Below are 25,406 nucleotides of genomic sequence, written 5' to 3'. Positions count from 1 at the left end.
TCTGCTGCTTTCTTTAGGCCCCTCTTCTTGCAGGATGAGGCTGTGCAGTCTCTGAGGCCAGCAGCTGCTGAGGAATCCATTTGGGGCAGGGAGCTGGTTGTGCAGCTGCAGTGCCAGCTGCAGATTGAGCTCTGGCTGGTGGGAGTCTGGGACCAGAGACTGCCACCCTTTGCATGACAGAGGGCACAGGGAGCTGTGGCACAGGCCAGGGATTTGAACGGACCCTGAGTGCTGCAGCAGGAGCCGGTGGCTCTTTCTGGAATGTGACATCTGCGAGTCTGCTGGGGGAATGAATCCTGAGGTTGAATGGGTACGGATACCCGCTCTGACTGGCTGAGAGTGGTGTGGGTAGGGAATCAAACGGGTCACCCATCAGCTTGTTGGAGTCACCTGTGCCTCTGGAATGGTCACACAGGGGAGATTCCTCAGCATTTTGGCAGCCCAGATGGGACCTAAGGACAGTACTGCTGGAGCCTCCGTCCTGAAGAGCAGCTACTGGTGAGTTCACCTGGGACCTTTAGAGCAGGAAGGAGCCACGGGAGGAGTGTTATAATTCCATGTGCAGAGTCTGTGTAAATTATAAGCGTGGAATTGAGCCTCTCTATTGCTGTGGCATTTGCCGCAGATTCGGTGAAGTCGTGGGTAGTGGGTGGAGAAGGTGTGCGCAGCATGAGCGGTGTGAGGTGGCCACAGAGGAGTTGTGGAGGCCCCCGTAAGTTGTGAGGTAGAGGGGCTCGAGTCTCTGCTTGAAGGCTTTTGCAGACAGGCACAGGGAGAACCTTGTGTCCCTCATGCCGCACAATGGGTGCCAGAGCACACACAGAAGGGGGTGGAAATCTCTTCTTGGCACGCAGAAGAGGGCTTCACATGCACCAAGGTGTTTGACGTGGTGGGAAATATCCCTGTTTTAGGTGAGGACGTGTCTGTGGCCAAAGTTGTAGAGAACTGGGAGAACTTCTTAATGGGCAGCAGAATTTTGCACACTAAGGTTGTGCCAGGATGATGGGGCAGCTCGAAGCTTGTCTCCCCTCTGGGCAGGGTAATGACCATCCCCAACCCTGAGTGACACTCTTGGACTCAGTGTCTTTAGTGAGCGGGCAGCCCCTGAAATTTACTTCAGTAAATATTTGAAGAAGCTTATGCCAGGCTGGCAGGGGCAAGTACAGATGTGGGATGATTGCTCTCAGCACAGCCCACCTTGATTAATACAAAGGGAAGAATGCCACATGCCGTGAGACAGGACTCCATTTGCCTGGAACCCAAGAAGAATATCCAGAAGCAGACGGAGTGACACCTAGCCCAAGGCATTTTGAAGCCTTCCATTAATGCGGGCGTTCAGAGCTGCAACGGCTAGCTCGGTCCTGAACACGCATTAATTGGTACAGCTCCGGTTCCTTCTTGCTGTGTGAGCCCTGGCCCTCAGGTAGAAGTGTGGCTCCGGCGTGGAAGACAGGCAGACTCTCACGTGGGTGACAAGATAGGTTGATTGCTGCCAGCTGGCCAGGTGAAAAATGACTTCTCTGGGCTCTCCTTGACCTTAAGTACCAGGGGTGTGGAGAGGGGCAGGGATTAGCCCAGGACCAATACCATGGGGGGTGGGAGTTACCAGGACAAAAAGACAGTACGCAGGGCATCTGATACACGCTACAGGGCGGAGAAGTCATAGGCTCTGCCAATCACCCCAGCCCCCCACCAGAGTCTGGGCAGGGTTGCAGGGAGATGGACAGGAGCCACAACTAGGGAAAAACCAAAGGGGTTGGAACACGGGGTAATCTGGAACAAACCATTCTACGTAAAGTTGCAAAGTAATAATTTTCACACCGCAACATTCCAGTATATTTAGAAAGTCAGTGTTCACTTGCCTTCACCTGGAAAAGACAGCAACTGCCTTCAACAACTGTCTTCCCCGTGGCATTAGGCTGTCATTTTTTTCTTTGCCCGTCCCACCGCCCCAAATATTGAGGTTTGATTGAAAAGAGTATAAATTCTGGGGCAAATTTGTACAGTTTGTAGAGGATTTGTTAATTAGTGAGTCGAGATAAGAAGGTTCTTGCCCATCCTGTGGTGCTTATGTGCAGCACTCAGACAAGGAAGCACGGCAAGCTGCAGTTTGTGTCTGTGCAGCTGGATCTTTGACTGCTCCTTCTCTCCGTTTGCCAGACTTACACAGCAACCTCATCTTCCTTGACTCCTCCCTGTCTCTGCCTTTGTCTCCTCCCAAATTTGGAGCCAAGCCCAGGGATTTTTTCCCCATGGCTCCCAGGCTTGGCCCTCCCTGCCTGTGAACAGCCTCGGTGTTGCAGCTGCTGTTGGCCCACTCACTTTGGCCTTCCATGGCATTCCCGGTGTGCTCTCCTACTGTTTCTGCCAGGTTCCTCTCCCCAGAATGAGCCCAGCTCTTCCTTTGAGTATCTGTGAAGTGTGACCGCCCAGCACATCAGTCCCCCTTTACTACCTGTGAACTCTGGCCCTGCCTTAGGGCACTGGTGACGGGCCTTAAGCTTTAGCTTTCCTAGTTTCAGATTCTGTGCTGCTTAGGGGTGTAGTTCTGAGCCTGGCATTAAGTGCTAGTAGGCTCTTTTCATAGAGTAAGTAGACAAACAAATCCTTTTCCTGCTGAGGACCAAGGACAACTTTCAGGCCAACAGCATAAACAACAGCGGACTGAAGAGAGAAAACAAGAAGGATGAGACCCCACAACCCGAAGCTGCAATTGGACAATTAAACCCCAATATGCAAATGGACCAAAACTTAATAAAACCTTAAGATCTTGTGACCCGGCAGCCATTTTGTGGCCATTATTTGTCCAACTTGTGGATAGCCCTGATCAGGCTCCTGTCCTGGCCAAGGTGGATTCTGGAGGCCTTTCAAGAAATACCTACTTCCTTTTTTATCTCTGTCCAATCTCTGTTTCAGGTCAGCCCTCCCAAGCCATCACTGGCAGTCCACTCAGGAGGCAGGAGCTTCCCTTGTCATGCTTGGGACTGTCTCTGGTCTGTTCTCTTTGCCCAAGCCTACACCAGGCCCTAAATCATCAGCCCACGGGCATTTGAGCACTGTCCCCAAGGTGTCTGCTTTTGTCCTATCCCCTTCCTAGGCTTGGTGTACCGGGTTCCTCCAGCCCATGGTGGCTCAGGGCACTCTCCTCTCTGACCAGGCACACTGGTGCTCTCTGGAGCCACTCTGTCCCTTTGTGCCTCAGGCTCATTCTGCAGGTGCCGAAGGTGGCACTTGTTGCCCTTCCCAGGAATTGGAATTACACCGAAAAGATGGTTCCCTGTGAACAAAGCTAGCTTTATTTCAACAATTAGATCAACTCCAGTGTTTGCCTGCACACCGGAGAGAAATGTGGGCGGGACAGAGCAGGGTTTTGACACTGAGGCTGCCTTTGGATCAGCAGGCATTGCCCCAGCAGGAAAGGGCTGTGGTGCACTGCAGCCTGCCCTGGATCCTGCCTGTCCTGCTGCTCAGGAAGCACTTTCAGCGGTGTGGTATGCACGCATGTTGTAGTCAATCCAGTGATAGAAGTGCCGAGTGGAGATGTAGATTCCAGGCTGCTTTGGTCTGGCGCAGCCTTCTCCCCAGCTGGTTATGCCGACAACCCACCAGTACTCGGCGGTGTTGTCCTTGCACATGAGAGGACCACCACTGTCGCCCTGCAAGAGAGCAGAGAGGATTAAGGTGGTGTTGAGTGGCCCCTGCCAGCACCGGGGCTGTCTCCTCTTCTCTCACAGCCCCTGCCAGAACTGTATTCCAGGCAGAGGAAGGCTCTCCTCAGAGGCTGGAGCCTCCAGAGCCTTGGCTGTGAATGGCTTGGGGTCCTGTAGGGTAGGGCTCTCTGTGTCCTCTCTGCACAAGGCAGGAGTCCTGGATGTGCAGAGCATGGATGTTTGGCACCCGGATCTCTGCGCTGCCGAGAGCGCTAGCTGGGCTTTCTGGGCTTTCTGGCACAAGGGGGGCACTGGGCAAGTAGGAGTGGATGGGGAGTGTGTAGGAAGCCCCCCCCCCCCCCCAGCAGCTGGGGGGGAGCTGGGGCTGGGAGGGTGACCGGGAGAACTGGCCGGGGCAAAGCAGACCCTGGGCTGTGTTTGGGCAGCGCTGCCAGGGCTGCTGGTGCTGCTGGGGGCTGAGAGGCTCGTGACACATTCATACCTGGCAGGCGTCGATGGCGCCCTGTGGGTAACCAGCACACAAGTTGTAGGGGTGGACTTTCCCTGCATACCAGTCACTGCTGTTGCAGAGCTGGGAATTGATGAGCTGGACCTTGGCCTCCTGCAGGCGACCACGTGAACCTTGAGCTGTGAGCAGAGAAAGCAATAAGCCCTCAGCACCCCCATGTCAGTTCTCCTTCCCCGTCTGAGGGGAATCCCTGTCCCTTGGGCACGGCTTTCCCTCCGCAGAGGCGCTAGGGCACGGTGTCCCTGCTTCCCGCCTTTGGGGAGCAGGCCAGGCCCATCTCTGCACCGGGCTACGTCCTTCAGCCTGGCTTTGGACTCTGCTGTGAGGAAGCCCAAACCCTCTCCCCACTGCACTTAGCTGGAACTCACATCTTGCAGTGGTGGAACCCCAGCCAGCGATCCAGCAGTTGTTGAGCTTTGAGACTTCTAGGGCGGGGTCAGCCAGACAGGCCAGCTGGATGTAGGCGCTGCACTGGACAGAACCGTCCAGTTGCAGCAGGGCAATGTCGTAGCTGAAGTCGGCACGCTTGTAGTAGGGGTGAACCACCACCTGCTTCACGTTGCGAACTACGGCCCCAGGGCCCGGCTGAGTGAACTTGGTAGCTCCAAGCACCACATACAGCATGCTGATGTTACTGGAAAGAAGATGGAGAGAGGGCTGAGAGGGAGCAGAGCCATGTACCACAGCAGCCCAGCAGCTGCCTCTCTTCTGCTTGGCAAGGCAGAGAGGGAGCAGTGCTCTGGCAGGTGTGAGTGCCCTCACACACATGAGGCTGGGGGAATGTCGAGCTGGAGGCCGCTAGGAAGCCTTGGCACAAGCCCAGGCTTCTCCTGAGCAGTGTGGCAGCTGGACTGCCTGAGAGGAAAGGGGACGGGAGTAGCAGGTGGTGGCTGCTGACAGGGCACCTGCTGGTGTAGCGAGGGTGTCCCCATTCCCTGGTCTGCCTTACTCAAACTTGTCGAAGCAGTGGGCCGCCGTGAGGACCCAATCTGCAGTGATGAGGGACCCTCCACACCAATGACCCAGGTTCGGTGAAAGGGGATGTTGGATGCTGACGATCCAGGGCCAGGATGCTTCCAGAGCGCCTACTCCACCCACAATGCGTGTCATGCCGAAGTCGTAAGCTTCGTTGCCGGTGGAATAAGTCATGGGGTAGTAGTCAGGTTGCGGAGCGCGGAGGCCGCAGGAACCTCTGCAAGCAGAAAGTCATTTCCATGCTGCTGCGTGGCCTGCTGTGGCTCAGGCTGAAGCTCAGCCCTGTGCCCTCCCCACAAGCGTTTGCAGGCCCAGCAGGCCAGGCAAGCCCATGGGATGTTTGTGTGTCCAAGGAACGGAGGCTTCCCCATGGTGGGTAGGAAGCTGTGGCCCAGCCACGGGGGACAGGCGGGTCCCCTCCAGGGAAGGCCCCAAGTGTTGCCACGGCTCCCTCCCAGGGCCTGGGGCCACTTACCCGCAGGGGTACTGTATGCCGTGGGCCAGCGCGGCCACGGTCAGCAGGACGAGGAGGCCGAGCCGATTCATGGCTGCCAGAGGCACGTGTCAGCTGCAAGCACTGAGGGCTCCGTGCAGCAGCACAGCCACAGCCGCAGTGCCCGGCAGCAGCCGCGCTGCCCGTGGTGGCCCCGGCCCCGGGGCTGATGTCACTGAGGGCTGGGTTCCGTGTTTGGGGCGCTGTGGGGGCCTGTGCAACCGGGGCCCACTGGGGGAGGGGCAACACCGAATCCATGGGCCGTGGAATGGTTTGGGGTGGAAGGGACCTTGGAAATCACATAGCTCTGACTTCCTGCCATTGGTAGGGATGGATAGTTTGTACTGGAGAAGTTTGCTCAGAGCCTGGCTCAGAAGCTGTCGTTGGACAATTTGAGGGAGGATGGGACATTGAAGTACAAAGTCTTTATCAACAGGACCTGACTGAGGCAGGAACCAGAGCTCTTGATCAAAGGTTGGCCTCTGCGTGAACCTTCCAACCAAATGTTGTCGAGATCCGCTCATCGGCAAAACGTGGATTTGCCTTTCGCTAATCAGAAACTGGACAAGGCCACATCTGGCCTTCTTTTGGGATGTAGGATCACAGACAACTTCCTTGGTTCCTCCTGGAGTCCTCCAAGGCCTGGGGAGCATCCCAAGAGGAGAAAAAAACCAGATGATCCTGCACTAGAAGTTCTGGTAGCTTGTTTATTCAACAGCATAAAGATGGGCCTCTCTCGCAGCCCAGTCAGAAACCTCACTGCCTGGAGGGGAAGGCACCTGCAGGATTTCCCAGTTGCTGGCAGTGGTTCTCCAGTCCTTCACTGTGACTGACACTGGCTTCCCCCCCCGTTGATGGGCAGACCTGCATGATGGTCAAGGATTAGGGTAACTTGTGATGTGTCTCCCTTCATCACTGTAGGCAGTCTTTTACAGTAACGATTAGATGCATTGCTTAGCTTATCCTTTTCCCATTCTTTGCGGTTTTGAATTACAGTAAGTTGCATTTATTCCTGAAGTTGGTGTCTGTGTCTTCTGTGCTGACTTTGCCTACATGAAAAACAGGCATCCGCAGCTGCTCTGGGCAACCCGTGCCAGTATGTCTGCAGCCTGACAGTCAAGAATTTCTTCCCAGTATCTCATACGAAGCTACCCTCTGTCGCTGTAAAGCCATTGCCCTTGTCCTTTGAGGACCTGCCCTTGTAAGAAGGGTTGCTCTCTGCTGCTTTCTTTAGGCCCCTCTTCTTGCAGGATGAGGCTGTGCAGTCTCTGAGGCCAGCAGCTGCTGAGGAATCCATTTGGGGCAGGGAGCTGGTTGTGCAGCTGCAGTGCCAGCTGCAGATTGAGCTCTGGCTGGTGGGAGTCTGGGACCAGAGACTGCCACCCTTTGCATGACAGAGGGCACAGGGAGCTGTGGCACAGGCCAGGGATTTGAACGGACCCTGAGTGCTGCAGCAGGAGCCGGTGGCTCTTTCTGGAATGTGACATCTGCGAGTCTGCTGGGGGAATGAATCCTGAGGTTGAATGGGTACGGATACCCGCTCTGACTGGCTGAGAGTGGTGTGGGTAGGGAATCAAACGGGTCACCCATCAGCTTGTTGGAGTCACCTGTGCCTCTGGAATGGTCACACAGGGGAGATTCCTCAGCATTTTGGCAGCTCAGATGGGACCTAAGGACAGTACTGCTGGAGCCTCCGTCCTTAAGAGCAGCTACTGGTGAGTTCACCTGGGACCTTTAGAGCAGGAAGGAGCCACGGGAGGAGTGTTATAATTCCATGTGCAGAGTCTGTGTAAATTATAAGCGTGGAATTGAGCCTCTCTATTGCTGTGGCATTTGCCGCAGATTCGGTGAAGTCGTGGGTAGTGGGTGGAGAAGGTGTGCGCAGCACGAGCGGTGTGAGGTGGCCACAGAGGAGTTGTGGAGGCCCCCGTAAGTTGTGAGGTAGAGGGGCTCGAGTCTCTGCTTGAAGGCTTTTGCACACAGGCACAGGGAGAACCTTGTGTCCCTCATGCCGCACAATGGGTGCCAGAGCACACACAGAAGGGGGTGGAAATCCCTTCTTGGCACGCAGAAGAGGGCTTCACATGCACCAAGGTGTTTGACGTGGTCGGAAATATCCCTGGTTTAGGTGAGGACGTGTCTGTGGCCAAAGTTGTAGAGAACTGGGAGAACTTCTTAATGGGCAGCAGAATTTTGCACAGTAAGGTTGTGCCAGGATGATGGGGCAGCTCGAAGCTTGTCTCCCCTCTGGGCAGGGTAATGACCATCCCCAACCCTGAGTGACACTCTTGGACTCAGTGTCTTTAGTGAGCGGGCAGCCCCTGAAATTTACTTCAGTAAATATTTGAAGAAGCTTATGCCAGGCTGGCAGGGGCAAGTACAGATGTGGGATGATTGCTCTCAGCACAGCCCACCTTGATTAATACAAAGGGAAGAATGCCACATGCCGTGAGACAGGACTCCATTTGCCTGGAACCCAAGAAGAATATCCAGAAGCAGACGGAGTGACACCTAGCCCAAGGCATTTTGAAGCCTTCCATTACTGCGGGCGTTCAGAGCTGCAACGGCTAGCTCGGTCCTGAACACGCATTAATTGGTACAGCTCCGGTTCCTTCTTGCTGTGTGAGCCCTGGCCCTCAGGTAGAAGTGTGGCTCCGGCGTGGAAGACAGGCAGACTCTCACGTGGGTGACAAGATAGGTTGATTGCTGCCAGCTGGCCAGGTGAAAAATGACTTCTCTGGGCTCTCCTTGACCTTAAGTACCAGGGGTGTGGAGAGGGGCAGGGATTAGCCCAGGACCAATACCATGGGGGGTGGGAGTTACCAGGACAAAAAGACAGTACGCAGGGCATCTGATACACGCTACAGGGCGGAGAAGTCATAGGCTCTGCCAATCACCCCAGCCCCCCACCAGAGTCTGGGCAGGGTTGCAGGGAGATGGACAGGAGCCACAACTAGGGAAAAACCAAAGGGGTTGGAACACGGGGTAATCTGGAACAAACCATTCTACGTAAAGTTGCAAAGTAATAATTTTCACACCGCAACATTCCAGTATATTTAGAAAGTCAGTGTTCACTTGCCTTCACCTGGAAAAGACAGCAACTGCCTTCAACAACTGTCTTCCCCGTGGCATTAGGCTGTCATTTTTTTCTTTGCCCGTCCCACCGCCCCAAATATTGAGGTTTGATTGAAAAGAGTATAAATTCTGGGGCAAATTTGTACAGTTTGTAGAGGATTTGTTAATTAGTGAGTCGAGATAAGAAGGTTCTTGCCCATCCTGTGGTGCTTATGTGCAGCACTCAGACAAGGAAGCACGGCAAGCTGCAGTTTGTGTCTGTGCAGCTGGATCTTTGACTGCTCCTTCTCTCCGTTTGCCAGACTTACACAGCAACCTCATCTTCCTTGACTCCTCCCTGTCTCTGCCTTTGTCTCCTCCCAAATTTGGAGCCAAGCCCAGGGATCTTTTCCCCATGGCTCCCAGGCTTGGCCCTCCCTGCCTGTGAACAGCCTCGGTGTTGCAGCTGCTGTTGGCCCACTCACTTTGGCCTTCCATGGCATTCCCGGTGTGCTCTCCTACTGTTTCTGCCAGGTTCCTCTCCCCAGAATGAGCCCAGCTCTTCCTTTGAGTATCTGTGAAGTGTGACCGCCCAGCACATCAGTCCCCCTTTACTACCTGTGAACTCTGGCCCTGCCTTAGGGCACTGGTGACGGGCCTTAAGCTTTAGCTTTCCTAGTTTCAGATTCTGTGCTGCTTAGGGGTGTAGTTCTGAGCCTGGCATTAAGTGCTAGTAGGCTCTTTTCATAGAGTAAGTAGACAAACAAATCCTTTTCCTGCTGAGGACCAAGGACAACTTTCAGGCCAACAGCATAAACAACAGCGGACTGAAGAGAGAAAACAAGAAGGATGAGACCCCACAACCCGAAGCTGCAATTGGACAATTAAACCCCAATATGCAAATGGACCAAAACTTAATAAAACCTTAAGATCTTGTGACCCGGCAGCCATTTTGTGGCCATTATTTGTCCAACTTGTGGATAGCCCTGATCAGGCTCCTGTCCTGGCCAAGGTGGATTCTGGAGGCCTTTCAAGAAATACCTACTTCCTTTTTTATCTCTGTCCAATCTCTGTTTCAGGTCAGCCCTCCCAAGCCATCACTGGCAGTCCACTCAGGAGGCAGGAGCTTCCCTTGTCATGCTTGGGACTGTCTCTGGTCTGTTCTCTTTGCCCAAGCCTACACCAGGCCCTAAATCATCAGCCCACGGGCATTTGAGCACTGTCCCCAAGGTGTCTGCTTTTGTCCTATCCCCTTCCTAGGCTTGGTGTACCGGGTTCCTCCAGCCCATGGTGGCTCAGGGCACTCTCCTCTCTGACCAGGCACACTGGTGCTCTCTGGAGCCACTCTGTCCCTTTGTGCCTCAGGCTCATTCTGCAGGTGCCGAAGGTGGCACTTGTTGCCCTTCCCAGGAATTGGAATTACACCGAAAAGATGGTTCCCTGTGAACAAAGCTAGCTTTATTTCAACAATTAGATCAACTCCAGTGTTTGCCTGCACACCGGAGAGAAATGTGGGCGGGACAGAGCAGGGTTTTGACACTGAGGCTGCCTTTGGATCAGCAGGCATTGCCCCAGCAGGAAAGGGCTGTGGTGCACTGCAGCCTGCCCTGGATCCTGCCTGTCCTGCTGCTCAGGAAGCACTTTCAGCGGTGTGGTATGCACGCATGTTGTAGTCAATCCAGTGATAGAAGTGCCGAGTGGAGATGTAGATTCCAGGCTGCTTTGGTCTGGCGCAGCCTTCTCCCCAGCTGGTTATGCCGACAACCCACCAGTACTCGGCGGTGTTGTCCTTGCACATGAGAGGACCACCACTGTCGCCCTGCAAGAGAGCAGAGAGGATTAAGGTGGTGTTGAGTGGCCCCTGCCAGCACCGGGGCTGTCTCCTCTTCTCTCACAGCCCCTGCCAGAACTGTATTCCAGGCAGAGGAAGGCTCTCCTCAGAGGCTGGAGCCTCCAGAGCCTTGGCTGTGAATGGCTTGGGGTCCTGTAGGGTAGGGCTCTCTGTGTCCTCTCTGCACAAGGCAGGAGTCCTGGATGTGCAGAGCATGGATGTTTGGCACCCGGATCTCTGCGCTGCCGAGAGCGCTAGCTGGGCTTTCTGGGCTTTCTGGCACAAGGGGGGCACTGGGCAAGTAGGAGTGGATGGGGAGTGTGTAGGAAGCCCCCCCCCCCCCCCCCCCCAGCAGCTGGGGGGGAGCTGGGGCTGGGAGGGTGACCGGGAGAACTGGCCGGGGCAAAGCAGACCCTGGGCTGTGTTTGGGCAGCGCTGCCAGGGCTGCTGGTGCTGCTGGGGGCTGAGAGGCTCGTGACACATTCATACCTGGCAGGCGTCGATGGCGCCCTGTGGGTAACCAGCACACAAGTTGTAGGGGTGGACTTTCCCTGCATACCAGTCACTGCTGTTGCAGAGCTGGGAATTGATGAGCTGGACCTTGGCCTCCTGCAGGCGACCACGTGAACCTTGAGCTGTGAGCAGAGAAAGCAATAAGCCCTCAGCACCCCCATGTCAGTTCTCCTTCCCCGTCTGAGGGGAATCCCTGTCCCTTGGGCACGGCTTTCCCTCCGCAGAGGCGCTAGGGCACGGTGTCCCTGCTTCCCGCCTTTGGGGAGCAGGCCAGGCCCATCTCTGCACCGGGCTACGTCCTTCAGCCTGGCTTTGGACTCTGCTGTGAGGAAGCCCAAACCCTCTCCCCACTGCACTTAGCTGGAACTCACATCTTGCAGTGGTGGAACCCCAGCCAGCGATCCAGCAGTTGTTGAGCTTTGAGACTTCTAGGGCGGGGTCAGCCAGACAGGCCAGCTGGATGTAGGCGCTGCACTGGACAGAACCGTCCAGTTGCAGCAGGGCAATGTCGTAGCTGAAGTCGGCACGCTTGTAGTAGGGGTGAACCACCACCTGCTTCACGTTGCGAACTACGGCCCCAGGGCCCGGCTGAGTGAACTTGGTAGCTCCAAGCACCACATACAGCATGCTGATGTCACTGGAAAGAAGATGGAGAGAGGGCTGAGAGGGAGCAGAGCCATGTACCACAGCAGCCCAGCAGCTGCCTCTCTTCTGCTTGGCAAGGCAGAGAGGGAGCAGTGCTCTGGCAGGTGTGAGTGCCCTCACACACATGAGGCTGGGGGAATGTCGAGCTGGAGGCCGCTAGGAAGCCTTGGCACAAGCCCAGGCTTCTCCTGAGCAGTGTGGCAGCTGGACTGCCTGAGAGGAAAGGGGACGGGAGTAGCAGGTGGTGGCTGCTGACAGGGCACCTGCTGGTGTAGCGAGGGTGTCCCCATTCCCTGGTCTGCCTTACTCAAACTTGTCGAAGCAGTGGGCCGCCGTGAGGACCCAATCTGCAGTGATGAGGGACCCTCCACACCAATGACCCAGGTTCGGTGAAAGGGGATGTTGGATGCTGACGATCCAGGGCCAGGATGCTTCCAGAGCGCCTACTCCACCCACAATGCGTGTCATGCCGAAGTCGTAAGCTTCGTTGCCGGTGGAATAAGTCATGGGGTAGTAGTCAGGTTGCGGAGCGCGGAGGCCGCAGGAACCTCTGCAAGCAGAAAGTCATTTCCATGCTGCTGCGTGGCCTGCTGTGGCTCAGGCTGAAGCTCAGCCCTGTGCCCTCCCCACAAGCGTTTGCAGGCCCAGCAGGCCAGGCAAGCCCATGGGATGTTTGTGTGTCCAAGGAACGGAGGCTTCCCCATGGTGGGTAGGAAGCTGTGGCCCAGCCACGGGGGACAGGCGGGTCCCCTCCAGGGAAGGCCCCAAGTGTTGCCACGGCTCCCTCCCAGGGCCTGGGGCCACTTACCCGCAGGGGTACTGTATGCCGTGGGCCAGCGCGGCCACGGTCAGCAGGACGAGGAGGCCGAGCCGATTCATGGCTGCCAGAGGCACGTGTCAGCTGCAAGCACTGAGGGCTCCGTGCAGCAGCACAGCCACAGCCGCAGTGCCCGGCAGCAGCCGCGCTGCCCGTGGTGGCCCCGGCCCCGGGGCTGATGTCACTGAGGGCTGGGTTCCGTGTTTGGGGCGCTGTGGGGGCCTGTGCAACCGGGGCCCACTGGGGGAGGGGCAACACCGAATCCATGGGCCGTGGAATGGTTTGGGGTGGAAGGGACCTTGGAAATCACATAGCTCTGACTTCCTGCCATTGGTAGGGATGGATAGTTTGTACTGGAGAAGTTTGCTCAGAGCCTGGCTCAGAAGCTGTCGTTGGACAATTTGAGGGAGGATGGGACATTGAAGTACAAAGTCTTTATCAACAGGACCTGACTGAGGCAGGAACCAGAGCTCTTGATCAAAGGTTGGCCTCTGCGTGAACCTTCCAACCAAATGTTGTCGAGATCCGCTCATCGGCAAAACGTGGATTTGCCTTTCGCTAATCAGAAACTGGACAAGGCCACATCTGGCCTTCTTTTGGGATGTAGGATCACAGACAACTTCCTTGGTTCCTCCTGGAGTCCTCCAAGGCCTGGGGAGCATCCCAAGAGGAGAAAAAAACCAGATGATCCTGCACTAGAAGTTCTGGTAGCTTGTTTATTCAACAGCATAAAGATGGGCCTCTCTCGCAGCCCAGTCAGAAACCTCACTGCCTGGAGGGGAAGGCACCTGCAGGATTTCCCAGTTGCTGGCAGTGGTTCTCCAGTCCTTCACTGTGACTGACACTGGCTTCCCCCCCCGTTGATGGGCAGACCTGCATGATGGTCAAGGATTAGGGTAACTTGTGATGTGTCTCCCTTCATCACTGTAGGCAGTCTTTTACAGTAACGATTAGATGCATTGCTTAGCTTATCCTTTTCCCATTCTTTGCGGTTTTGAATTACAGTAAGTTGCATTTATTCCTGAAGTTGGTGTCTGTGTCTTCTGTGCTGACTTTGCCTACATGAAAAACAGGCATCCGCAGCTGCTCTGGGCAACCCGTGCCAGTATGTCTGCAGCCTGACAGTCAAGAATTTCTTCCCAGTATCTCATACGAAGCTACCCTCTGTCGCTGTAAAGCCATTGCCCTTGTCCTTTGAGGACCTGCCCTTGTAAGAAGGGCTGCTCTCTGCTGCTTTCTTTAGGCCCCTCTTCTTGCAGGATGAGGCTGTGCAGTCTCTGAGGCCAGCAGCTGCTGAGGAATCCATTTGGGGCAGGGAGCTGGTTGTGCAGCTGCAGTGCCAGCTGCAGATTGAGCTCTGGCTGGTGGGAGTCTGGGACCAGAGACTGCCACCCTTTGCATGACAGAGGGCACAGGGAGCTGTGGCACAGGCCAGGGATTTGAACGGACCCTGAGTGCTGCAGCAGGAGCCGGTGGCTCTTTCTGGAATGTGACATCTGCGAGTCTGCTGGGGGAATGAATCCTGAGGTTGAATGGGTACGGATACCCGCTCTGACTGGCTGAGAGTGGTGTGGGTAGGGAATCAAACGGGTCACCCATCAGCTTGTTGGAGTCACCTGTGCCTCTGGAATGGTCACACAGGGGAGATTCCTCAGCATTTTGGCAGCCCAGATGGGACCTAAGGACAGTACTGCTGGAGCCTCCGTCCTTAAGAGCAGCTACTGGTGAGTTCACCTGGGACCTTTAGAGCAGGAAGGAGCCACGGGAGGAGTGTTATAATTCCATGTGCAGAGTCTGTGTAAATTATAAGCGTGGAATTGAGCCTCTCTATTGCTGTGGCATTTGCCGCAGATTCGGTGAAGTCGTGGGTAGTGGGTGGAGAAGGTGTGCGCAGCACGAGCGGTGTGAGGTGGCCACAGAGGAGTTGTGGAGGCCCCCGTAAGTTGTGAGGTAGAGGGGCTCGAGTCTCTGCTTGAAGGCTTTTGCACACAGGCACAGGGAGAACCTTGTGTCCCTCATGCCGCACAATGGGTGCCAGAGCACACACAGAAGGGGGTGGAAATCCCTTCTTGGCACGCAGAAGAGGGCTTCACATGCACCAAGGTGTTTGACGTGGTCGGAAATATCCCTGGTTTAGGTGAGGACGTGTCTGTGGCCAAAGTTGTAGAGAACTGGGAGAACTTCTTAATGGGCAGCAGAATTTTGCACAGTAAGGTTGTGCCAGGATGATGGGGCAGCTCGAAGCTTGTCTCCCCTCTGGGCAGGGTAATGACCATCCCCAACCCTGAGTGACACTCTTGGACTCAGTGTCTTTAGTGAGCGGGCAGCCCCTGAAATTTACTTCAGTAAATATTTGAAGAAGCTTATGCCAGGCTGGCAGGGGCAAGTACAGATGTGGGATGATTGCTCTCAGCACAGCCCACCTTGATTAATACAAAGGGAAGAATGCCACATGCCGTGAGACAGGACTCCATTTGCCTGGAACCCAAGAAGAATATCCAGAAGCAGACGGAGTGACACCTAGCCCAAGGCATTTTGAAGCCTTCCATTACTGCGGGCGTTCAGAGCTGCAACGGCTAGCTCGGTCCTGAACACGCATTAATTGGTACAGCTCCGGTTCCTTCTTGCTGTGTGAGCCCTGGCCCTCAGGTAGAAGTGTGGCTCCGGCGTGGAAGACAGGCAGACTCTCACGTGGGTGACAAGATAGGTTGATTGCTGCCAGCTGGCCAGGTGAAAAATGACTTCTCTGGGCTCTCCTTGACCTTAAGTACCAGGGGTGTGGAGAGGGGCAGGGATTAGCCCAGGACCAATACCATGGGGGGTGGGAGTTACCAGGACAAAAAGACAGTACGCAGGGCATCTGATACACGCTACAGGGCGGAGAAGTCATAGGCTCTGCCAATCACCCCAGCCCCCCACCAGAGTCTGGGCAGGGTTGCAGGGAGATGGACAGGAGCCACAACTAGGGAAAAACCAAAGGGGTTGGAACACGGGGTAATCTGGAACAAACCATTCTACGTAAAGTTGCAAAGTAATAATTTTCACACCGCAACATTCCAGTATATTTAGAAAGTCAGTGTTCACTTGCCTTCACCTGGAAAAGACAGCAACTGCCTTCAACAACTGTCTTCCCCGTGGCATTAGGCTGTCATTTTTTTCTTTGCCCGTCCCACCGCCCCAAATATTGAGGTTTGATTGAAAAGAGTATAAATTCTGGGGCAAATTTGTACAGTTTGTAGAGGATTTGTTAATTAGTGAGTCGAGATAAGAAGGTTCTTGCCCATCCTGTGGTGCTTATGTGCAGCACTCAGACAAGGAAGCACGGCAAGCTGCAGTTTGTGTCTGTGCAGCTGGATCTTTGACTGCTCCTTCTCTCCATTTGCCAGACTTACACAGCAACCTCATCTTCCTTGACTCCTCCCTGTCTCTGCCTTTGTCTCCTCCCAAATTTGGAGCCAAGCCCAGGGATCTTTTCCCCATGGCTCCCAGGCTTGGCCCTCCCTGCCTGTGAACAGCCTCGGTGTTGCAGCTGCTGTTGGCCCACTCACTTTGGCCTTCCATGGCATTCCCGGTGTGCTCTCCTACTGTTTCTGCCAGGTTCCTCTCCCCAGAATGAGCCCAGCTCTTCCTTTGAGTATCTGTGAAGTGTGACCGCCCAGCACATCAGTCCCCCTTTACTACCTGTGAACTCTGGCTCTGCCTTAGGGCACTGGTGACGGGCCTTAAGCTTTAGCTTTCCTAGTTTCAGATTCTGTGCTGCTTAGGGGTGTAGTTCTGAGCCTGGCATTAAGTGCTAGTAGGCTCTTTTCATAGAGTAAGTAGACAAACAAATCCTTTTCCTGCTGAGGACCAAGGACAACTTTCAGGCCAACAGCATAAACAACAGCGGACTGAAGAGAGAAAACAAGAAGGATGAGACCCCACAACCCGAAGCTGCAATTGGACAATTAAACCCCAATATGCAAATGGACCAAAACTTAATAAAACCTTAAGATCTTGTGACCCGGCAGCCATTTTGTGGCCATTATTTGTCCAACTTGTGGATAGCCCTGATCAGGCTCCTGTCCTGGCCAAGGTGGATTCTGGAGGCCTTTCAAGAAATACCTACTTCCTTTTTTATCTCTGTCCAATCTCTGTTTCAGGTCAGCCCTCCCAAGCCATCACTGGCAGTCCACTCAGGAGGCAGGAGCTTCCCTTGTCATGCTTGGGACTGTCTCTGGTCTGTTCTCTTTGCCCAAGCCTACACCAGGCCCTAAATCATCAGCCCACGGGCATTTGAGCACTGTCCCCAAGGTGTCTGCTTTTGTCCTATCCCCTTCCTAGGCTTGGTGTACCGGGTTCCTCCAGCCCATGGTGGCTCAGGGCACTCTCCTCTCTGACCAGGCACACTGGTGCTCTCTGGAGCCACTCTGTCCCTTTGTGCCTCAGGCTCATTCTGCAGGTGCCGAAGGTGGCACTTGTTGCCCTTCCCAGGAATTGGAATTACACCGAAAAGATGGTTCCCTGTGAACAAAGCTAGCTTTATTTCAACAATTAGATCAACTCCAGTGTTTGCCTGCACACCGGAGAGAAATGTGGGCGGGACAGAGCAGGGTTTTGACACTGAGGCTGCCTTTGGATCAGCAGGCATTGCCCCAGCAGGAAAGGGCTGTGGTGCACTGCAGCCTGCCCTGGATCCTGCCTGTCCTGCTGCTCAGGAAGCACTTTCAGCGGTGTGGTATGCACGCATGTTGTAGTCAATCCAGTGATAGAAGTGCCGAGTGGAGATGTAGATTCCAGGCTGCTTTGGTCTGGCGCAGCCTTCTCCCCAGCTGGTTATGCCGACAACCCACCAGTACTCGGCGGTGTTGTCCTTGCACATGAGAGGACCACCACTGTCGCCCTGCAACAGAGCAGAGAGGATTAAGGTGGTGTTGAGTGGCCCCTGCCAGCACCGGGGCTGTCTCCTCTTCTCTCACAGCCCCTGCCAGAACTGTATTCCAGGCAGAGGAAGGCTCTCCTCAGAGGCTGGAGCCTCCAGAGCCTTGGCTGTGAATGGCTTGGGGTCCTGTAGGGTAGGGCTCTCTGTGTCCTCTCTGCACAAGGCAGGAGTCCTGGATGTGCAGAGCATGGATGTTTGGCACCCGGATCTCTGCGCTGCCGAGAGCGCTAGCTGGGCTTTCTGGGCTTTCTGGCACAAGGGGGGCACTGGGCAAGTAGGAGTGGATGGGGAGTGTGTAGGAAGCCCCCCCCCCCCCCCCCCCAGCAGCTGGGGGGGAGCTGGGGCTGGGAGGGTGACCGGGAGAACTGGCCGGGGCAAAGCAGACCCTGGGCTGTGTTTGGGCAGCGCTGCCAGGGCTGCTGGTGCTGCTGGGGGCTGAGAGGCTCGTGACACATTCATACCTGGCAGGCGTCGATGGCGCCCTGTGGGTAACCAGCACACAAGTTGTAGGGGTGGACTTTCCCTGCATACCAGTCACTGCTGTTGCAGAGCTGGGAATTGATGAGCTGGACCTTGGCCTCCTGCAGGCGACCACGTGAACCTTGAGCTGTGAGCAGAGAAAGCAATAAGCCCTCAGCACCCCCATGTCAGTTCTCCTTCCCCGTCTGAGGGGAATCCCTGTCCCTTGGGCACGGCTTTCCCTCCGCAGAGGCGCTAGGGCACGGTGTCCCTGCTTCCCGCCTTTGGGGAGCAGGCCAGGCCCATCTCTGCACCGGGCTACGTCCTTCAGCCTGGCTTTGGACTCTGCTGTGAGGAAGCCCAAACCCTCTCCCCACTGCACTTAGCTGGAACTCACATCTTGCAGTGGTGGAACCCCAGCCAGCGATCCAGCAGTTGTTGAGCTTTGAGACTTCTAGGGCGGGGTCAGCCAGACAGGCCAGCTGGATGTAGGCGCTGCACTGGACAGAACCGTCCAGTTGCAGCAGGGCAATGTCGTAGCTGAAGTCGGCACGCTTGTAGTAGGGGTGAACCACCACCTGCTTCACGTTGCGAACTACGGCCCCAGGGCCCGGCTGAGTGAACTTGGTAGCTCCAAGCACCACATACAGCATGCTGATGTTACTGGAAAGAAGATGGAGAGAGGGCTGAGAGGGAGCAGAGCCATGTACCACAGCAGCCCAGCAGCTGCCTCTCTTCTGCTTGGCAAGGCAGAGAGGGAGCAGTGCTCTGGCAGGTGTGAGTGCCCTCACACACATGAGGCTGGGGGAATGTCGAGCTGGAGGCCGCTAGGAAGCCTTGGCACAAGCCCAGGCTTCTCCTGAGCAGTGTGGCAGCTGGACTGCCTGAGAGGAAAGGGGACGGGAGTAGCAGGTGGTGGCTGCTGACAGGGCACCTGCTGGTGTAGCGAGGGTGTCCCCATTCCCTGGTCTGCCTTACTCAAACTTGTCGAAGCAGTGGGCCGCCGTGAGGACCCAATCTGCAGTGATGAGGGACCCTCCACACCAATGACCCAGGTTCGGTGAAAGGGGATGTTGGATGCTGACGATCCAGGGCCAGGATGCTTCCAGAGCGCCTACTCCACCCACAATGCGTGTCATGCCGAAGTCGTAAGCTTCGTTGCCGGTGGAATAAGTCATGGGGTAGTAGTCAGGTTGCGGAGCGCGGAGGCCGCAGGAACCTCTGCAAGCAGAAAGTCATTTCCATGCTGCTGCGTGGCCTGCTGTGGCTCAGGCTGAAGCTCAGCCCTGTGCCCTCCCCACAAGCGTTTGCAGGCCCAGCAGGCCAGGCAAGCCCATGGGATGTTTGTGTGTCCAAGGAACGGAGGCTTCCCCATGGTGGGTAGGAAGCTGTGGCCCAGCCACGGGGGACAGGCGGGTCCCCTCCAGGGAAGGCCCCAAGTGTTGCCACGGCTCCCTCCCAGGGCCTGGGGCCACTTACCCGCAGGGGTACTGTATGCCGTGGGCCAGCGCGGCCACGGTCAGCAGGACGAGGAGGCCGAGCCGATTCATGGCTGCCAGAGGCACGTGTCAGCTGCAAGCACTGAGGGCTCCGTGCAGCAGCACAGCCACAGCCGCAGTGCCCGGCAGCAGCCGCGCTGCCCGTGGTGGCCCCGGCCCCGGGGCTGATGTCACTGAGGGCTGGGTTCCGTGTTTGGGGCGCTGTGGGGGCCTGTGCAACCGGGGCCCACTGGGGGAGGGGCAACACCGAATCCATGGGCCGTGGAATGGTTTGGGGTGGAAGGGACCTTGGAAATCACATAGCTCTGACTTCCTGCCATTGGTAGGGATGGATAGTTTGTACTGGAGAAGTTTGCTCAGAGCCTGGCTCAGAAGCTGTCGTTGGACAATTTGAGGGAGGATGGGACATTGAAGTACAAAGTCTTTATCAACAGGACCTGACTGAGGCAGGAACCAGAGCTCTTGATCAAAGGTTGGCCTCTGCGTGAACCTTCCAACCAAATGTTGTCGAGATCCGCTCATCGGCAAAACGTGGATTTGCCTTTCGCTAATCAGAAACTGGACAAGGCCACATCTGGCCTTCTTTTGGGATGTAGGATCACAGACAACTTCCTTGGTTCCTCCTGGAGTCCTCCAAGGCCTGGGGAGCATCCCAAGAGGAGAAAAAAACCAGATGATCCTGCACTAGAAGTTCTGGTAGCTTGTTTATTCAACAGCATAAAGATGGGCCTCTCTCGCAGCCCAGTCAGAAACCTCACTGCCTGGAGGGGAAGGCACCTGCAGGATTTCCCAGTTGCTGGCAGTGGTTCTCCAGTCCTTCACTGTGACTGACACTGGCTTCCCCCCCCGTTGATGGGCAGACCTGCATGATGGTCAAGGATTAGGGTAACTTGTGATGTGTCTCCCTTCATCACTGTAGGCAGTCTTTTACAGTAACGATTAGATGCATTGCTTAGCTTATCCTTTTCCCATTCTTTGCGGTTTTGAATTACAGTAAGTTGCATTTATTCCTGAAGTTGGTGTCTGTGTCTTCTGTGCTGACTTTGCCTACATGAAAAACAGGCATCCGCAGCTGCTCTGGGCAACCCGTGCCAGTATGTCTGCAGCCTGACAGTCAAGAATTTCTTCCCAGTATCTCATACGAAGCTACCCTCTGTCGCTGTAAAGCCATTGCCCTTGTCCTTTGAGGACCTGCCCTTGTAAGAAGGGTTGCTCTCTGCTGCTTTCTTTAGGCCCCTCTTCTTGCAGGATGAGGCTGTGCAGTCTCTGAGGCCAGCAGCTGCTGAGGAATCCATTTGGGGCAGGGAGCTGGTTGTGCAGCTGCAGTGCCAGCTGCAGATTGAGCTCTGGCTGGTGGGAGTCTGGGACCAGAGACTGCCACCCTTTGCATGACAGAGGGCACAGGGAGCTGTGGCACAGGCCAGGGATTTGAACGGACCCTGAGTGCTGCAGCAGGAGCCGGTGGCTCTTTCTGGAATGTGACATCTGCGAGTCTGCTGGGGGAATGAATCCTGAGGTTGAATGGGTACGGATACCCGCTCTGACTGGCTGAGAGTGGTGTGGGTAGGGAATCAAACGGGTCACCCATCAGCTTGTTGGAGTCACCTGTGCCTCTGGAATGGTCACACAGGGGAGATTCCTCAGCATTTTGGCAGCCCAGATGGGACCTAAGGACAGTACTGCTGGAGCCTCCGTCCTTAAGAGCAGCTACTGGTGAGTTCACCTGGGACCTTTAGAGCAGGAAGGAGCCACGGGAGGAGTGTTATAATTCCATGTGCAGAGTCTGTGTAAATTATAAGCGTGGAATTGAGCCTCTCTATTGCTGTGGCATTTGCCGCAGATTCGGTGAAGTCGTGGGTAGTGGGTGGAGAAGGTGTGCGCAGCACGAGCGGTGTGAGGTGGCCACAGAGGAGTTGTGGAGGCCCCCGTAAGTTGTGAGGTAGAGGGGCTCGAGTCTCTGCTTGAAGGCTTTTGCACACAGGCACAGGGAGAACCTTGTGTCCCTCATGCCGCACAATGGGTGCCAGAGCACACACAGAAGGGGGTGGAAATCCCTTCTTGGCACGCAGAAGAGGGCTTCACATGCACCAAGGTGTTTGACGTGGTCGGAAATATCCCTGGTTTAGGTGAGGACGTGTCTGTGGCCAAAGTTGTAGAGAACTGGGAGAACTTCTTAATGGGCAGCAGAATTTTGCACAGTAAGGTTGTGCCAGGATGATGGGGCAGCTCGAAGCTTGTCTCCCCTCTGGGCAGGGTAATGACCATCCCCAACCCTGAGTGACACTCTTGGACTCAGTGTCTTTAGTGAGCGGGCAGCCCCTGAAATTTACTTCAGTAAATATTTGAAGAAGCTTATGCCAGGCTGGCAGGGGCAAGTACAGATGTGGGATGATTGCTCTCAGCACAGCCCACCTTGATTAATACAAAGGGAAGAATGCCACATGCCGTGAGACAGGACTCCATTTGCCTGGAACCCAAGAAGAATATCCAGAAGCAGACGGAGTGACACCTAGCCCAAGGCATTTTGAAGCCTTCCATTACTGCGGGCGTTCAGAGCTGCAACGGCTAGCTCGGTCCTGAACACGCATTAATTGGTACAGCTCCGGTTCCTTCTTGCTGTGTGAGCCCTGGCCCTCAGGTAGAAGTGTGGCTCCGGCGTGGAAGACAGGCAGACTCTCACGTGGGTGACAAGATAGGTTGATTGCTGCCAGCTGGCCAGGTGAAAAATGACTTCTCTGGGCTCTCCTTGACCTTAAGTACCAGGGGTGTGGAGAGGGGCAGGGATTAGCCCAGGACCAATACCATGGGGGGTGGGAGTTACCAGGACAAAAAGACAGTACGCAGGGCATCTGATACACGCTACAGGGCGGAGAAGTCATAGGCTCTGCCAATCACCCCAGCCCCCCACCAGAGTCTGGGCAGGGTTGCAGGGAGATGGACAGGAGCCACAACTAGGGAAAAACCAAAGGGGTTGGAACACGGGGTAATCTGGAACAAACCATTCTACGTAAAGTTGCAAAGTAATAATTTTCACACCGCAACATTCCAGTATATTTAGAAAGTCAGTGTTCACTTGCCTTCACCTGGAAAAGACAGCAACTGCCTTCAACAACTGTCTTCCCCGTGGCATTAGGCTGTCATTTTTTTCTTTGCCCGTCCCACCGCCCCAAATATTGAGGTTTGATTGAAAAGAGTATAAATTCTGGGGCAAATTTGTACAGTTTGTAGAGGATTTGTTAATTAGTGAGTCGAGATAAGAAGGTTCTTGCCCATCCTGTGGTGCTTATGTGCAGCACTCAGACAAGGAAGCACGGCAAGCTGCAGTTTGTGTCTGTGCAGCTGGATCTTTGACTGCTCCTTCTCTCCATTTGCCAGACTTACACAGCAACCTCATCTTCCTTGACTCCTCCCTGTCTCTGCCTTTGTCTCCTCCCAAATTTGGAGCCAAGCCCAGGGATCTTTTCCCCATGGCTCCCAGGCTTGGCCCTCCCTGCCTGTGAACAGCCTCGGTGTTGCAGCTGCTGTTGGCCCACTCACTTTGGCCTTCCATGGCATTCCCGGTGTGCTCTCCTACTGTTTCTGCCAGGTTCCTCTCCCCAGAATGAGCCCAGCTCTTCCTTTGAGTATCTGTGAAGTGTGACCGCCCAGCACATCAGTCCCCCTTTACTACCTGTGAACTCTGGCCCTGCCTTAGGGCACTGGTGACGGGCCTTAAGCTTTAGCTTTCCTAGTTTCAGATTCTGTGCTGCTTAGGGGTGTAGTTCTGAGCCTGGCATTAAGTGCTAGTAGGCTCTTTTCATAGAGTAAGTAGACAAACAAATCCTTTTCCTGCTGAGGACCAAGGACAACTTTCAGGCCAACAGCATAAACAACAGCGGACTGAAGAGAGAAAACAAGAAGGATGAGACCCCACAACCCGAAGCTGCAATTGGACAATTAAACCCCAATATGCAAATGGACCAAAACTTAATAAAACCTTAAGATCTTGTGACCCGGCAGCCATTTTGTGGCCATTATTTGTCCAACTTGTGGATAGCCCTGATCAGGCTCCTGTCCTGGCCAAGGTGGATTCTGGAGGCCTTTCAAGAAATACCTACTTCCTTTTTTATCTCTGTCCAATCTCTGTTTCAGGTCAGCCCTCCCAAGCCATCACTGGCAGTCCACTCAGGAGGCAGGAGCTTCCCTTGTCATGCTTGGGACTGTCTCTGGTCTGTTCTCTTTGCCCAAGCCTACACCAGGCCCTAAATCATCAGCCCACGGGCATTTGAGCACTGTCCCCAAGGTGTCTGCTTTTGTCCTATCCCCTTCCTAGGCTTGGTGTACCGGGTTCCTCCAGCCCATGGTGGCTCAGGGCACTCTCCTCTCTGACCAGGCACACTGGTGCTCTCTGGAGCCCACTCTGTCCCTTTGTGCCTCAGGCTCATTCTGCAGGTGCCGAAGGTGGCACTTGTTGCCCTTCCCAGGAATTGGAATTACACCGAAAAGATGGTTCCCTGTGAACAAAGCTAGCTTTATTTCAACAATTAGATCAACTCCAGTGTTTGCCTGCACACCGGAGAGAAATGTGGGCGGGACAGAGCAGGGTTTTGACACTGAGGCTGCCTTTGGATCAGCAGGCATTGCCCCAGCAGGAAAGGGCTGTGGTGCACTGCAGCCTGCCCTGGATCCTGCCTGTCCTGCTGCTCAGGAAGCACTTTCAGCGGTGTGGTATGCACGCATGTTGTAGTCAATCCAGTGATAGAAGTGCCGAGTGGAGATGTAGATTCCAGGCTGCTTTGGTCTGGCGCAGCCTTCTCCCCAGCTGGTTATGCCGACAACCCACCAGTACTCGGCGGTGTTGTCCTTGCACATGAGAGGACCACCACTGTCGCCCTGCAACAGAGCAGAGAGGATTAAGGTGGTGTTGAGTGGCCCCTGCCAGCACCGGGGCTGTCTCCTCTTCTCTCACAGCCCCTGCCAGAACTGTATTCCAGGCAGAGGAAGGCTCTCCTCAGAGGCTGGAGCCTCCAGAGCCTTGGCTGTGAATGGCTTGGGGTCCTGTAGGGTAGGGCTCTCTGTGTCCTCTCTGCACAAGGCAGGAGTCCTGGATGTGCAGAGCATGGATGTTTGGCACCCGGATCTCTGCGCTGCCGAGAGCGCTAGCTGGGCTTCTGGGCTTTCTGGCACAAGGGGGGCACTGGGCAAGTAGGAGTGGATGGGGAGTGTGTAGGAAGCCCCCCCCCCCCCCCCCCCAGCAGCTGGGGGGGAGCTGGGGCTGGGAGGGTGACCGGGAGAACTGGCCGGGGCAAAGCAGACCCTGGGCTGTGTTTGGGCAGCGCTGCCAGGGCTGCTGGTGCTGCTGGGGGCTGAGAGGCTCGTGACACATTCATACCTGGCAGGCGTCGATGGCGCCCTGTGGGTAACCAGCACACAAGTTGTAGGGGTGGACTTTCCCTGCATACCAGTCACTGCTGTTGCAGAGCTGGGAATTGATGAGCTGGACCTTGGCCTCCTGCAGGCGACCACGTGAACCTTGAGCTGTGAGCAGAGAAAGCAATAAGCCCTCAGCACCCCCATGTCAGTTCTCCTTCCCCGTCTGAGGGGAATCCCTGTCCCTTGGGCACGGCTTTCCCTCCGCAGAGGCGCTAGGGCACGGTTGTCCCTGCTTCCCGCCTTTGGGGAGCAGGCCAGGCCCATCTCTGCACCGGGCTACGTCCTTCAGCCTGGCTTTGGACTCTGCTGTGAGGAAGCCCAAACCCTCTCCCCACTGCACTTAGCTGGAACTCACATCTTGCAGTGGTGGAACCCCAGCCAGCGATCCAGCAGTTGTTGAGCTTTGAGACTTCTAGGGCGGGGTCAGCCAGACAGGCCAGCTGGATGTAGGCGCTGCACTGGACAGAACCGTCCAGTTGCAGCAGGGCAATGTCGTAGCTGAAGTCGGCACGCTTGTAGTAGGGGTGAACCACCACCTGCTTCACGTTGCGAACTACGGCCCCAGGGCCCGGCTGAGTGAACTTGGTAGCTCCAAGCACCACATACAG

General features: G+C 55.5%; 3 protein-coding genes across 3 annotated transcripts; all 3 read right to left on the bottom strand.

The window, feature by feature from the left end:
- Nucleotides 1-3,467: 3,467 nt before the first annotated feature.
- LOC136304792 (acrosin-like) lies at nt 3,468-5,700 on the bottom strand. The gene is made up of 5 exons (XM_066208236.1): nt 5,630-5,700; nt 5,129-5,371; nt 4,548-4,813; nt 4,153-4,298; nt 3,468-3,656 (listed from the first exon to the last, which is right to left on the bottom strand). The coding sequence occupies exons 1-5, from the start codon at nt 5,698-5,700 to the stop codon at nt 3,468-3,470; spliced, it is 915 nt and encodes a 304-aa protein (XP_066064333.1).
- Nucleotides 5,701-10,331: 4,631 nt separating this feature from the next.
- LOC136304791 (acrosin-like) lies at nt 10,332-12,569 on the bottom strand. Its single transcript, XM_066208234.1, has 5 exons — nt 12,499-12,569; nt 11,998-12,240; nt 11,417-11,682; nt 11,022-11,167; nt 10,332-10,520 (listed from the first exon to the last, which is right to left on the bottom strand). The coding sequence occupies exons 1-5, from the start codon at nt 12,567-12,569 to the stop codon at nt 10,332-10,334; spliced, it is 915 nt and encodes a 304-aa protein (XP_066064331.1).
- Nucleotides 12,570-17,200: 4,631 nt separating this feature from the next.
- On the bottom strand, nt 17,201-19,065 carry LOC136304790 (acrosin-like). Its single transcript, XM_066208233.1, has 4 exons — nt 19,006-19,065; nt 18,270-18,492; nt 17,890-18,035; nt 17,201-17,389 (listed from the first exon to the last, which is right to left on the bottom strand). Exons 1-4 carry the CDS (start codon nt 19,063-19,065, stop codon nt 17,201-17,203), a joined length of 618 nt encoding a protein of 205 aa, XP_066064330.1.
- Between the last annotated feature and the right edge of the window lie 6,341 nt (nt 19,066-25,406).

The sequence above is a fragment of the Chamaea fasciata genome, unplaced genomic scaffold (assembly GCF_029207755.1).
Source record: "Chamaea fasciata isolate MVZ Bird 193981 ecotype frontalis unplaced genomic scaffold, bChaFas1.0.hap1 SCAF_182, whole genome shotgun sequence".
Taxonomy (NCBI): domain Eukaryota; kingdom Metazoa; phylum Chordata; class Aves; order Passeriformes; family Sylviidae; genus Chamaea; species Chamaea fasciata.
Note: the sequence above shows the minus strand (reverse complement) of the source record. Positions and strands in the feature narration are given on the sequence as shown.